The sequence below is a fragment of the Garra rufa genome, chromosome 19, assembly GCF_049309525.1.
Source record: "Garra rufa chromosome 19, GarRuf1.0, whole genome shotgun sequence".
NCBI classification, from domain to species: domain Eukaryota; kingdom Metazoa; phylum Chordata; class Actinopteri; order Cypriniformes; family Cyprinidae; genus Garra; species Garra rufa.
The window spans coordinates 27,115,915-27,131,085 of NC_133379.1; the positions used below are offsets into that span (position 1 = coordinate 27,115,915).

Consider the following 15,171-nt stretch of genomic DNA (forward strand, 5'->3'; position numbering starts at 1 on the left):
AAATTACTTAAAACTATTTTAGCTGGTGAAAATACTAGTGTTCTAATACTTTCAGCCACCACTGTATAATCTTTTATTCTGCCACCTAAAAACGCTTTCCTAAACATTTTGGCATCAAGATGAAAACATTAAGGAGTTAAGTTTAAAGAAAATGCAAAAAAGACAAAAAAAAGGTTGTGTGTTTTTTGTGTGTTTGCCAACATTGATAACAGTTGGTGGATCAAATATAGCATCATTAATTATGAGACACACATACAATTAAGCCATAAACACATTTTAAACAGTCAAATTGACTGCCAGCCTTTTGGTCTGTAGTATCAGTTGCCAATCACATTATGTGTGTTTCAAAGCTCTCGCGTCTGTTTTGTGTGTATGTGTGGATTTAACTGAGAGATCTTACATAATCTCAGAAAACAGTCTGCTGTATCAGAATAGTAATACTACCAATCACACTGTGGTGTGTGTGCCAGGTCTCCAGCTGGTTTGCATGCTACACTACATTAGCAGACTCAGTCACAGCCAGTCAACCTACTGCCCCATCAGTACCAACCCAACCAGAGCCAGCAGAGCTACGGAAACACAGGATGGTCAAACACAGAGCTCAATATATCCAACTTCTCACGCCTAACAAATGAAAAGCACTGTAAGCAGGAGGGAAGCATTAACCAGGAGCTAATGAGCCATTAGACCAACAAATCAAGCTGACCATCAACTACCAAAAAAAGAGAAATGTCCATTCACAAATGCATGGAGCTGCATAGTAGCAGGTTCATTGGAAAATTAATTGAAGAAACACTTTTTCGCTCCAGCTGTGTGCCAACTGCCCCGGGGACCGTGGCGACTGCGGCAGGAGTGGAAAAAAGAAAAAGAAATAAACCTAATGTGCATATTTACACATAACCATGACCTTGACCAGCTGTTGCCTATAAGACCCCCCAAAAATAAGCATACACACGAATCAACTCGTATCCTCAGGTTATCTGCATGTTTGCATCCTCTGTACTTCCTGTAGAAGCTTAAGCAACAAGACATCACAGCAATCCACCACCTGACTCCAGATGCCGCCGGGTCAAACATCTCCCTGCACATCTGGATCATGCCATTTCCTGTAGGATGCTTTCTTTCTTTGCAGTATTCCAGAGCTGGAATGAACCAGAGCACGCTCCGTTCTGAGCCAATGAAGGGCGACATGTAGGCATAACAGCACGGCATTACACACATACTCTTTTCTACTGATCTCATTTAAATCAAACATGATCTGTGTGTGCACTGTACCTTAACGGTAGCCGTTTCCACCTCTGTTTCTTCTCCTTAGCGCTCTCACTCCCTTAGCGATATCACCGGCTGCCAGGAGTGGCAGTGACGACACGTCTGTGGTGTGTGTTTGTGTGTGGCTCTGTGCTCATGCGTGTATGTGTGTCCCTGCAGAAGCCCTGAGCTGGAACAGGAGACAGACAGTGTGAGAGCATCTCCAGGCTCTCTAGGAGTGGTGCAACAGAACGGTGCGTTCCCTTTCTTGCTCTCGTTCACTCTGCCTCTCAGTCTCTCTCTCACACACACACGGTCATAGAGAATTGCGCATGCTCCTCGATATACTCTCTCCTGCTCTCATACAGTACGCACACACAGGTTTTCTCTCTCTATCCTACACTTGCACATTACATGGAGTGCAGTGAAGTGTAGAGCCACTCCCATCACTGATGTGTAAATCATTTGCCTTTTTCACGCATGGCCTTTCTTATGCTACAAAAGCCACTGCAATGTATCTAATCATTTGCAGTAACGCTATTATTATACTTTCTGTGACATAATCTGGGATTTTCAACTTTTTGATTGCCCAAATATGATGATCCCCTCGTGAAGGACCCTTTTCAAACTAGTACTGTTATGAATATACTCTATTGTGTGTACTCAATTATAAAAAAATCTTCGACTGCATTTTGTCTGTGTCGAGTAACCGGCAACATAACAGAAGTGGTTGAAAGCATATATATATATATATATATATATATATATATATATATATATATATTACAGTTTTGTTTAATAAAACCATATAAGTACTTGCTTTTAATACTTTATTTGATCCAATTATTATTGCCTCCTTGTTATTATACATGTATTTTAAGTAGTGCTGTTAAATGATTAATTGCAATTAATCACATCCAAAATAATGTTTTTGTTTACATAATATATGTGTGTATACTGCGTATATTTATTATGTTATTATTATCTCTTACATTTTCTCAAATATATACATGCATTTATGTGTATTTATATATGTGACCCTGGACCACAAAACCAGTCTTAAGTCGCTGGGGTATATTTGTAGCAATAGCCAAAAATACATTGCATGGGTCAAAATTTTTGATTTTTCTTTTATGCCAAAAATCATTAAGAAATTAAGTAAAGTTCATGTTCCATGAAGATTTTTTGTAAAATTCCTACTGTAAACATATCAAAATGTAATTTTTGATTTGTAATATGCATTGTTTAGAACCTAATTTGGACAACTTTAAAGGTGATTTTCTCAGTCTTTTCGATTTTTTTTTTGCATCCTCAGATTTCTGATTTCAAATAGATGTATATCAGCCAAATATTGTCCTATCCTAACAAACCATACATCAATAGAAAGCTTATTTATTGAGCTTTCATATGATGTATAAATCTCAGTTTTGTCAAATTTAACCTTATGACTGGTTTTGTGGTCCAGGGTCACATATACATAATAAATGTACACAGTACACACATATATTACAATTGCAATCAAAATTATTCAACCCCCCAGTGACTGCAGTACTTTACAAATACAAGCTTGTATGAAGATCCAGGACTTTATAAAAATTGCATCTATAACAGATTACTGGTGTATTAAAAGTGATAATGTCAATATATAATGTAATGTTTTTGAGTTATAGGATTTTTTAATAACACAACTATATCATAATTACTCAACCCCTGTTCAACATTGCTGTTTTCTAGTCAGTTATTTTTATAGTGGGGAACAAAATTGTCTTAAAACACAATAAAGCCTTTAGAAACACTATTAAAAAACAGAATGAGCTTGAGCTGTTACACATACATACAGTTGGTCCATGCATGTGCTGAAGTTAAGTAGCAAATATGGTAAAGTCAACAGAGCTCTCACAAAAGCTATAGAGAAGAAATCGTTTTATTATATTATAAAGTCTTAGGCTGTATAAAGATTTCCAAGACATTTAAAAGTTCCTAGAGACACAGCTGGCAGCATTATTCTTTAGTTAAAGTGTGTTCTACCAGAAAACCTTTGAGGGTGTTGAACAAAAAGCACAATATCATAAAATGTTTGATCAGAGCAACTGAGAAAAACCTGCAAAGTACAGCCAAATACTTGCAAGATGACCCAACGAAAGAAGGAAAAACATTTCAGTGCAGAGTATAAGATGAACACAAGACAAGTGTGGCCTTCATGTTGAGGCATCTTGCCGAATACCACTATTGGCCAAGAAGAACAAAAAGACCGACTTGAACATCCTAAAATTCATCTGGATGGACCTGTGGAGTTCTGAAAGAATGTTTTTTGGAGTGATGTGACCAAACTGGAACTTTTTGGACCCATGGATCAGCAGTACTGTATGTCTGGTGCAAAAAAAGCCAAAACTTATAAGCAGAAGAACACCATCTCCATCGTCAAACATTGAGGTGGATCAGTCCTGTTATGGGGTTGTTTTACTTTAGCAGGAAGTGGAAAACATGACTGTATGAAGGACATCCTGGATTCTTTGAAGTATCAGGCCATTTTGGCAAGAATTGTGATGCCTGTGGTGCAAAAAAACTGAAGCTGATGATCAGTGGACTTTCCTGCAGGACAATCATCCCAAAGTACACATCCAAATCTACTTCTTCTTGGTTCAGGGATCAGTGATTTAATGTTCTTGAGTGGCCTGTTCAGTCTTCAGATTTAATTCTCATTGAAAATATTTAGTTGAATTTGAAGAAAGCAGTAGCAATGTGAAACTAAATATTATCAGTGGTCTAAAAGCTTTTTTAGGCGAGGCCAAGATTGCAGTAGAGAGGTGACAGAAGCTTCTAAACACTTCCAGGCAGTGTTTATTGCTATTTTTTAAAGAATAAAAGATTCTGCACCAGATTTTACTTTTGGGGGTTGAATAATTTTGAACATGAACATTTAGAGCCAATTTAATTTTCTTTCATTAGTCATCAACTTACATTCTTAAAATTACTCAAATATGTATGAATAAACTTTCTCTAATAGTGTACTGATGCCTTTGTTGAATTGTTTTCACAAAATTTTGTTCTCTGCAGCAAAATGTCTTGTAGGTCAAGGGGGTTGAATAATTTCGATTGCAACTGTATGTAAAGAAAAACTGTTATTTTGAATGCGATTAATCATGATTACTCATTTGACAGCACTAATTTTAAGTAATTTTAAAGGCTATTGTTCACTTAGGTCTATTTTTATTACCTATACACACACACACACACACACACACACACACACACACACACACACACACACAGAATTATCTGATCATCCGATTACGATTAGTGACAGCTCTGACATGTTTAGAATAAAATAATAAATATCAAATTTGTTGGTTATTACCTTTTTAACAATCAAAAATCCCCAGTCTATTTTATTTATATAGTTACTAAATGTTGAGCAATTTTCCCATGTGTACCATTTCCATTAGCCATTTGTCATTTCTATTAACAAGTATATACAGGTTTAGATTTTTAATTTATAAAGGCTTTAAGAAAAACGTAATCAAACAAATTGTAGCAAGACATTCCTCCAGGTAAGATCTATGTTCATCTGTTAGAGAGCTCTCGGATTTCATCAAAAATATCTTTCATTTGTGTTCCGAAGATGAACAAAGGTCTTTACAGGTTTGGAACAACATAAGGGTTAGTAATTAATGACAGAACTATCCCTTTAAGATGGACGCCATATTTAATTCTTTTCACATTTTAAAATGAGGCAGTAAGTGGTAAACATACATACATGAGCTATACTGCAAATTTCCTGGCATTTCATTATCTTCAACTTTGCGTGATTCATCTTGTTCTCCTTATGCCACCTAGAAATGTTAGTATTGCTATCTTGCCCTAGTGTGATTTGTTTGCGTTATCTCAAGAAACAGAGGGGGAAAAAACAGGGGCGTTCCGCTCCATTCATCTCACAGCGACATCAAACAAGGGGAAATTAAGTTCACTGTCTCGGAATATCACACAGTTACATCAGATTTTAATGCACACAGGAGCATTAAGAGGGATTACTTAGACAGGCGCATCCTGGCCATTAGGTACTCTGCACTGTGGAAACAGGTCTCGTTGAAGGCAAAAAAAAATGGAAACAGATTCCCAATACGGAATGTGTTACAGTCTCCCCTTCTCTGTTGCCAAGCAACCCCAGCTGCTCCTGTAGTGCTGCCTGCCCTCTTCCCCCTCCTCCCCATCCCCCTGCACTGGGGCAGTCCTCTACAAATGCGTCAGTTTAAGATGCCATGTCTATTCTCAAGAGAGAGGACTAGGCCTACACTTTTGAGATGATCCTGATAGGACACTGCATTGCAACCACACCCTCTGTCTACGTGCATCACCTGTCATTTTCTCACATGACACAAACACACCCTCCATTGGCTGGTGTGGCCGATTGTGCTGGCTCCTTGTACTCTGATTGGTACTTGAGGATACTAGGCTGTGTGAATGTAAAAATGTAGCAGGATGGCGCCACCTTGTGTACAAGAACAATCACTGCTACTAGATATGTTGTGTATAAGAAATCATTAGGGTTCAGAATGTTTAAGTGTAAATTTAACTTTTTGCTTACCTTCTTTTGGGCCCGGGCATGATTGGCATCCGCTGCTGCTATGATTGACAGCTGTCGCTGGATCCACAGCAGTTCAGTCTGAGACTGCCTGAGGAGCTTCTCTACGTCAATCCTTTGACCTCGCATCTCCTAAAACACCAACACAAGGAATTATACTTCATTTATCAAGACAACATGGTGGTCCTAAAAATTATCTGAATGTCATGGCTGTCAAAATGTACAATATGAAATTCATTGCATTAGATAATTAATGGCAAACCGAAGTATAAATACACAGTACTGTAAACATAAATAGAGTGTTTTCACGATGTGTCATCAATTGGCCATATTGGCGGCACTGAATGTAAACACTGTCACGGAACCAAAAGAAACTTGCATATTTTGCTATTTGCTGAAAATATGCTGCTGAAACCCTGGTGAAAAAACAGCCAAAACCAGCCTAGGCTGGTTGGTTGGTTTTAGCTGGGAAACCAGCCTGGTTTTAGCTGGTCAGGCTGGGAAACCACCAGCTAAAACCAGCCTGACCAGTCTGGGAGACCAGCTAAAACCAGCTACTTCCAACTTAATCCCGCTAAGACCAGCCTAGGCTAGTTTTAGCTGTTTTTTTTTTTTTTCAGCAGGAAAACGCTCAATTATTGTCATGTTTGGGACGAGTGCAAAAAGCTGTCTGAGGAACAAAAGGTGTTTGTGTTTTAACAACATTCATGTTTGTTTTATCATTTCCGGTTTGGTAGGTCAAATATTAGGCTAATATATGAAAATTAACCATAGTTTTTGTTATAGTAAAAGTGTAGTAACCATGTTTTTGTTGCAGCTTTGATTACCATTTGTATAACTATAGTTTTACTACAAATACCATTGTAAAAATATGGTTAGTGTAGCAAGACCATGGTCAATTTGTGGTTACCATGTTTTTTTTTGTTTTTGTTTTTTAATTGAAGTAGAACTATGGGTAATTTTCATAAGGGATACTGCTCGTATGTTTCTTCCCTGCTAAAAAAAAAAAACAGCTCAAACCAGCCTAGGCTGGTTGACTGGTCTTAGCTTGTTTAAGCTGGAAGCAGCTGGTTCCAGGCTGGAAAAGTGGCCAAAACCCCTCTAAAACCAGCCTGCTGACCAGCTAAAACCAGCCAACCAGCCTAGGCTGGTTTTAGCTGTTGTTTTTTTTTTTCCACCAGGGTTTTCCACCTATTAACGTTTTGCCAAAACATTGCACCCTGTCCAGCTAACTAAGTACTTTTTCCAAACTCACCTGTTTTCTTAGCAATTTTTGCAATTCATTTTATTACAGTTTGTCTCAAGATTATGATTTTTAGTTGATTTATTAAGTTAGCTGCTCTCAAGTTTATCATTTGAAACCTAACAAATTTTTAAGAAAATAGTTTGCTTTAAAAGTGTGTTGATATCCCAATTTACATTTAAGCACAATGTGATACATATTTAACCTTGACATAATAGACAAGACTATACTAAGTCAAAACAGACAATATTGCCACTTATACCCCCGGTTTCACAGACAAGGCTTAAGCCTAGTCCCAGACTAAAATGTAAGTCTGAGCTGTTTCAACTGAAATCAAATTGCACTGACTGATCTTAAAAATATATCAGTGCCTTTGTTTTGCCTCAGGATGCACACCAGTAATGTTTTTTTCTAAGCATGTTTATAAAAATGACTTAAATGTCCTAATTGAACTATGGCCTAATCCTGGTTTAGTCTAAGCCCTGTCTGTGAAACTGGGCCATATTGTCTATTTCTGTCCCTCAGCAAAAAAATGTCCAACCAGTCACTGTAAACACTGGACTACGCAGTGCACTAGACATTGCAAACTGTTGCGTCTTGCCATATTATTTGAATGTATTATCTTAATTATGAACGCACTTATTTGTAGTGCAAACAGTTTTACCGTTCACTTACTCACTCATCTCTTCATTTGCCTGACAGCGCTTAATGAACCGGAAGTCTCACACATTCACAGAAAACGGCTTTCCTCCGCATTGAAAAATAAGGTGGATAGAATGATATAAATTACCAGCTTAGTTACAAAATACATTTACTTACATATACGAGTAATCCTTTATTTAGTTCGTTATAATTTGGTTAGCTTCACTGTGCTGAGAAAACGCACTGAGTTGTTGCGTTTCAGAACAGCGCAGGCGCAGTAAATGTTTCATTCGTGAATCAAACTTTGTTTGAAGGAATCAGTTAAGTTAATTTTTTTTACTCTAGTGCTGTTACTTGGGCTTCGTTCCAGTTCGTTTTTATGCCCTTTCCTCACTGAATTTCCTCCTCTGGTTGAATTGAATGTACGTCATTGATTACGTTGCAAGAGTGGCCACTACTGGCGGAACCATTAACGTCCTAACGAGTTTATTTATTACATTTTCCCTTTACAAATTAGTTTAATGTAGCATTCTAACGTTATATGTATGCTTGGGCTGTTTTAAATATTTAGAAAAAAAAAAAAACATTGATATATCCTATAATATATAGGTCTACTGTACATGTGAAAAGTATCAGCCCTGTTGAAAAAAAACAGCATATGCTAGTTAGGTAGGTTTTGATGCTGGTATGCTGGGTTAAACTGGTCGTTTGTGGTTTGGCAGCATGACCAGCTAAGGGATCGGCATAAACGAGGTAGCGTGGCCGAGCGGTCTAAGGCGCTGGATTAAGGCTCCAGTCTCTTCGGGGGCGTGGGTTCGAATCCCACCGCTGCCAACACGGAATTTTGGAAGGCTACTGTGCCTGCGCAAAAAAAACTTTGGGGCAGCTGTGGCCTAATGGTTAGAGTCTCTGATTTGTAATAGATCATTATTTAGATCTGTGATGCTAGTGTGCTATTCTGAACTATCGACCTTCAATCAGCTTCGATGACTGAAAAACCATGTATAAAATGCAAAGACATTTTAGCAAGTTATAAAAAAGGCTTAAATACAGTTTGGACTACCAAACAATACATTGAATCTACCTCGTTCATGATGTAAACCTGTAATTTTGCAAAAACTGTTAATTCAATACCCTAATAAATATGATCAGTTTTCTCTGTAATCTGCTTTTGAAAAAAAATCAAAACACAGATTTAAACTTTCTCAGAATTTTTCCTCACTATATACAGTATACATATATAAAAATATGAACTGAGGTGACTAGGTGTGAGAAAAAAAAGGAGATCCCAGCTGTTTAGTGACAAGAAAATGGCTGCTCTTGCCCTCTGCCCTTCTCTTAAGACCCCTACAGAGACACATTACACCTGCATACAGTTCAGCACTTTGCCACAGGCAGCAGTGAGACACACGTCACCTTATTTAGACCAGACCGTGTGGAACAGCTATTAGAGTGGACAGGTGAACCAGCCAGAGGTTGAATACATCTGAACTGGCACAAATTCCTTTTTTACTGCTTTCTCATTAAAAATGCAAAAATTAAAAATCAAGATTCAATTTCAAAGCTGTAATTTCTACTATATATCCTTTTTCTTACCTTTTTGTTTGATGTCTGTTTGTCTGCTGGTCCTTTCTTCTTCTCTTACTGAGGCCCTTTTGAGAGCAGCCCAACTCAATTTTAAGGAAAACTGTGTGTTCTGTTACATTCTGCAAGTTAACCGGTACAGGAAGGTTGAGTGCAAGTGAGACCTTGACATTTTCTCCAAGGTGTAACAATGTGAAAAAGTGTGCAAAATTAAAGAGAAAGAGGCAGAGACAAACTGCCTGTTCTCCATGGTGTGTATCGCTTCTGAAAGATGCAGAATAAACCTGCTTTTCGTAACACAAACAGCAAAGACACAGAGTATGTGTGTCTAAATCTTCTTTCCCCCCTACAGCTCCCACAACAGTCACTACTTGCTGAGTGACCATATGGCAGAGTAAAGATGGACTGAGATGAGTCAAAATGTGCAATGAAGAAAAAAAACAAAACAGAAGACCTTAGACAAAGCATATGCTGCAGGTATTTCTATAGACAGAAGTATTGTGGTTTGTTTGGGTGATATGCTTAAACATGGAGTAATAAAATAAACACCGACAGTGTAATGAGTCTAGTGTGGATCTATATTTAGAAACAACAGACCTGTCCCTGCTGAGATATTCATCCTTTGTCAGGAACGAAGAACTATTAATATCTTCATGTTTGCATGTGGGACGAGACTAAATTTGTCTATGATTGAACATATTAGCTCCTTCTGAGATTACATGCTATAAGGTAAGCTAACAGAATTTTAGCTCCCTTTCAGTGGATTGCATTTTTTTTCACTGTAATTTTGGCAGCTGTGGTTGCCATAATAATACTGTAAAAAAAAAAAAAAAGTCATACAGGTTTGAAAGAACATAAGGGTGAGTAAATGATAACAGAATTTCCATTTTTAGATATGAGTAAACTATGAGTAACACACATAACAAATAAAAGTAAATACAAGGAGAGTCTAATTGGGTTTTTATATTAGCTATGTTTACATGCACCCAAATAATCCATTTGTAATTGGGTTGAAGATTCAGTTAGGCAGAAATGCACAATTTTTTGTTTGCCATCCACTATTAAATTGAAAAAAGGAAGAAGGTGGCTCTGTTGGACTGAAAAGCCTTCATGTGAACACCTCAATCAATCTAAATACAATTTAGATTTGTTTAAAAGAGGTGGTGTAGACCTGAAAAACAGGAACAAATTAAGCATGTATATTCCTAAAGAAGAAAATTAGTGCATGTAAACACCTCTTGATGCTCACTGGATTGTTGTAATATTGCATCAGAAAAAGCCTGCTAGTGCTGTCTATTTGAGGGCAAGCTTAATCATTAACTATGTAAGCAGAAACAAATAAGAGCCTTTTGTTTGTAAATGGGTTGAGGAAATCCCTCAGATAGTTTAAAATGATCTGATCAGCAAAACATACAGTGTTGAATAAGAACTGTGACACGATGGGATTTTTTAAGAAAAGGCAAGGAGTATGAATCCCTCATTTTTATAGAACACAAAAGCAAGCACCATACATTCCAAAGTTCAAGATTCATTCAAGAGCCCTTGCTGGTCGCTGGTTTCGCTTTGCTCTTGAATATAGGCAGTCGTATCCGCCAGGACTTCTTGTATTCAACAGCTTTTTCTGTGTTCTCTTTCCCTTGATCTACATAGTTTCCAGCTCGCATTACAGTCTTTGCTATGTTGTTTGCCATTTCACCCTATAAAAAAAGGAAATAAAAGTTATAATATGGAAAGGTAATAGTCCCCTAGCAGAGTAATTTGATCATTAAATTTCAATAAGGCATTTGTGTAAATCAACCATTCTTCCTAGAATGCACTGAAATGTTTGTTTCTAACTTTGTTCTAAGGCACCATCTTTTAGGTCATTCACTGAACTCTCCATCAAGCTTACATTACCTGATTACTGACTAACATGGCTATATCCATAAACATGCTATGCAGCTCTCGAATGCTGGCCTCCAGATAGAGAATGTCCTTACGCCGTAACTCAATCTCATTCAGTGCTTGCCCCGTGATGCAAGAGTTGATCTGCGCACAAAGAATTATATGAACATTTCAGGGACGCTTATGTGGAAAAGTGCATTCAGCTGTGTGTTAACGTTGAAACTTACATTTGAGGTAAAGACAGCAGGGTTGCTACTTTGCAGTAAATCCTCAGTCTCCTCTTCAGTGATGACCTTGCCACCTTAAAAAAAAAAAAAACAAGTTTGAAAATAGACATTTCTTACAATACAGTGGTGTGAAAAAGTGTTGGCTCCCTTCCTGATTTTTTTTTTTTTTGCATGTTTGTCACACTTTAATGTTTCAGATCATCAAACAAATTTAAATATTAATCAAATATAACACAAGTAAACACAACATACAGTTTTTGAATGAAGTTTTTTATTATTAAGGGAAAACAAAATCCAAACCCACATGGCCCTGTGTGAAAAAGTGTTTGCCCCCTAAACTTAATAACTGGTTGGGCCACCCTTAGCAGCAACAACTGCAATTAAGCATTTGCGATAACTTGCAATGAGTCAGTTACAGCGCTGTGCAGGAATTTTGGCCCACTCATCTTGGCAGAATTGTTGTAATTCAGCCACATTGGAGGGTTTGAGCATGAACCGCCTTTTTAAGGTCATGCCACAGCATCTCAATAGGATTTAGGTCGGGACTTTGACTAGGCCACTCCAAAGTCTTCATTTTGTTTTTCTTCAGCCATTCAGAGGTGAATTTGCTGGTGTGTTTTGGATCATTGTCCTGCTGCAGAACCCAAGTTCCAGGTCCAGAAGCAGCAAAACAGCCCCAGACCATCACACTACCACCACCATATTTTACTGTTGGTATGATGTTCTTTTTCTGAAATGCTGCATTACTTTTACGCCAGATGTAATAGGACACACACCTTCCAAAAAGTTAAACTTTTGTCTCATCAGTCCACAGAGTATTTTCCCAAAAGTCTTGGGGATCATCAAGATGTGTTCTGGCAAAACTGAGACGAGCCTTTATGTTCTTTTTGCTCAGCAGCGGTTTTTGTCTTGGAACTCTGCCATGCAGGCCATTTTTGCCCAGTCTCTTTCTTATGGTGGAGTCATGAACACTGATCTTAACTGAGGCAAGAGAGGCTTGCAGTTCTTCAGATGTTGTTGTGGGGTCTTTTGTGACCTCTTGGATGAGTCATCGCTGCGCTCTTTTTCACACAGGGCCATGTGTTTTTTTTTTCCTTCATAAAAAACCCCTTCATTTAAAACCTGCATGTTTGTGTTTACTTGTGTTATCTTTGATTAACATTTAAATTTGTTTGATGATCCGAAACAAATTAAAGTGTGACAAACATGCAAAAGATAAAAAAATCATTAAGGGGGCCAACACTTTTCACACCACTGTATAATATAATATAATGTAACAATAAGGAGTGGTGACCAAAGACATTTTGTTCTGGTGTGTTAGTTTACTCACTGATTTCCAGCTGTCTTTGTATCTGATTTTTACTCCTTGTCCGGAAAGATAGCAGTTCTTGATTGTACATATTCATTATTTCTGCAAACCTCAGTGAAAGTACTGTGTGCTATAGATGAACAAAATAAAGACAGAAAGAAACATGAATAAAACAAATACACTACCAGTCAAAAGTTTTTGAACAGTAAGATTTGTAATGTTTTTTAAAGTCTCATACTGCAGTCCTCAGTGTCACGTGATCCTTCAGAAATCACTCTAATATGCTGATTTGTTGTTCAAAAGACATGTATTATTATAATAATAATTATTATCAATATTTAAAACAGTTGAGTACATTTTTTCAGGATTTTTTGATGAATAGAAAGATCAAAAGATCAGCATTTACCTATACCTAACTATACCATTCAAAATATGTTTTATTTAAATAAAATAACAGAAATTAATCCTTTAATTTATCAAGGATGCTTTAAAGACATTTTTTAATATTACAAAAGATTTCTATTTCAGATAAATGTTCTTCTTCTGAACATTCTACTCATCAAATAAATCTGAAATCTGACTTCTGAAGGGTCATAAGTCATGTGACTGGAGTAATGATGCTAAAAATTCAGCTTTAAAATCACAGGAATAAATTACATTTTAAAATATATTCAAATAGAAAACAGTTATTTTATATACTAAAAAATATTTCAAAATTGTACTGTTTTTGCTGTACTTTGGATCAAATAAATGCAGGCTTGGTGATCAGAAGAGACTTCTTTAAAGACTTAAAAAATCTTACTGTTCAAAAACCTTTGACTGGTAGTGTATATGAAGAATAATCTTGACTTTATAATACAGAGTGACATCTCACCTGAGTACTCTGGATGCGGCAGTACACAGAGCCGCTGTTAGCATTCTCATACTCTGAGAATTTTCCTTCTAAATCTATATGAACAACCAAAAAATTATGTATTTAAATGTGAAACCAAAGGTTCAGCGACATAAAGGGTGAATCAGAGAGTTCACTGCTTTCTGGGTTTAGCATAATGTGTTAACTAACACATTTCCAAGTTAAAAAAAAGAGGAAATTATTTGTCCAAACTGACAGAAGTGAGCTTCTCTATTTGCAAGTCAAATCATCCCTTTTCACAAATCGTCCCATCGGGAAAGTAGGTCAGTAACCATTTTCTACACCACAAATAAATAAATTAATAATTCAATTACCTTTTAGTTTAACCTTGATTACATCGGCTGTCTGCTTGATGTCCCTGCTAAACTGCTCAACTTCCTCTCTCACATCTGTTATTCAATAAGAATAGACACAGAGAAAGTTGTACAGAGGAACACAGAGCCCCCACCTTTTGGACAATAATAATTCATAGAGATTTTAAATTCCTGAATATTTCATAGGTGTTTAATGCACTTAGAACTGTAAAGACATAAACACAATGTACTCACAACTAGGTGGGTTGATTTCTGTCAAAATGGTACTATGCCTCAGCTTCACTTCTTCCACACAGAGGGACATTTTCTCGATAAGCTGCTGAACCTCATTAACCTGCACAGATTAAATATGCATGAGTAAAATAATTTTTGAGTTTTTAGTTATAATGCAAAAACTAAATTACAGTTCAACACATAAAAAGGCAAGTAGATGTTTAAACACGAGTGCACACATACAAACCTTAGGGAGGAGATCCTCTAGGAAAGCACTAGGCTTCACAGGAGCAATGGTGATGTCATGGCAGAGCTGATTCGGGGAAGGGTTACGGTCAAAACAAATAAAATAATAAGTATTTTTCTGTCGTTTAAAATATGTTTTTTAGAGTATCAAACTTTGTTTTAACAGAAAACATGATAAAAGGCAACAATGGCCAATTCTTAAGGAATCACAATGCAAATAAATGTTATCAAGCTGTATGTACGATAGTGAAACTAAGTATACCTATAAAAGAGTAAATTGTTATCATTAGTATTTACATCTAAATTACAGGAATTTAAGAAATAATTTAAAGTCTCACGGCTGTTAAATCGCCCAGACGGTCCTTCATTTCAGCTTCAAATTAGTTTCTCATCCGTTACAGCACGCACAGTATGAAATGATTCGTTGGTAAACTAAGGTGAACGAATCGTTCTTTTGAGTCGAATCTTTTCAAAGATACAATTGAAATGATTCATAAAATCGGTCCGAGCAATTCATTTGAAGTGTAGCGAGAACTAATATGAACTATTCAAAAGAACCGAGTCGCAGAAAAACGAGTCGGACTTTACAAACCCTAACAAAGACAGATAACAAAGCCCCGCCTTATTTTACTTCCGTACATATAGGTGCGACAAATAAACATAGTCGTTCTCGTTTTATATTATACACGCTTGTAGATTAGATATCAGCACTTCAGTTATTAAAGTAAACATAAGTAAAACAGTGTGAGTAAAGATTACTATTCAG

General features: G+C 36.8%; 1 protein-coding gene and 1 non-coding gene across 2 annotated transcripts; one reads left to right on the forward strand and one right to left on the reverse strand.

Annotated features, from left to right (window-relative positions):
* The first annotated feature begins 8,467 nt into the window (after window positions 1–8,467).
* trnal-aag (transfer RNA leucine (anticodon AAG)) lies at window positions 8,468–8,549 on the forward strand. Its single transcript has one exon. It is a non-coding gene; the product is annotated as a tRNA-Leu (tRNA).
* A 1,612-nt stretch (window positions 8,550–10,161) lies between these two features.
* stx2a (syntaxin 2a) lies at window positions 10,162–14,832 on the reverse strand. Its single transcript, XM_073824161.1, has 9 exons — window positions 14,744–14,832; window positions 14,407–14,472; window positions 14,181–14,280; window positions 13,947–14,021; window positions 13,594–13,667; window positions 12,741–12,849; window positions 11,411–11,484; window positions 11,196–11,327; window positions 10,162–10,996 (listed from the first exon to the last, which is right to left on the reverse strand). Exons 1-9 carry the CDS (start codon window positions 14,771–14,773, stop codon window positions 10,832–10,834), a joined length of 825 nt encoding a protein of 274 aa, XP_073680262.1. The 5' UTR covers window positions 14,774–14,832; the 3' UTR covers window positions 10,162–10,831.
* Window positions 14,833–15,171: the final 339 nt, after the last annotated feature.

Excerpts from the sequence above, each read along its gene's own strand:
- stx2a (XM_073824161.1), bottom strand. The coding sequence starts at position 14,773 with ATGAAGGACCGTCTGGGCGATTTAACAGCC. Across the intron at positions 14,281-14,406 it reads TAGAGGATCTCCTCCCTAAG|GTTAATGAGGTTCAGCAGCT; the intron begins GTTTGTATGTGT and ends TAATCTGTGCAG. Across the intron at positions 10,997-11,195 it reads CCATGTTAGTCAGTAATCAG|GGTGAAATGGCAAACAACAT; the intron begins GTAATGTAAGCT and ends CTTTTTTTATAG.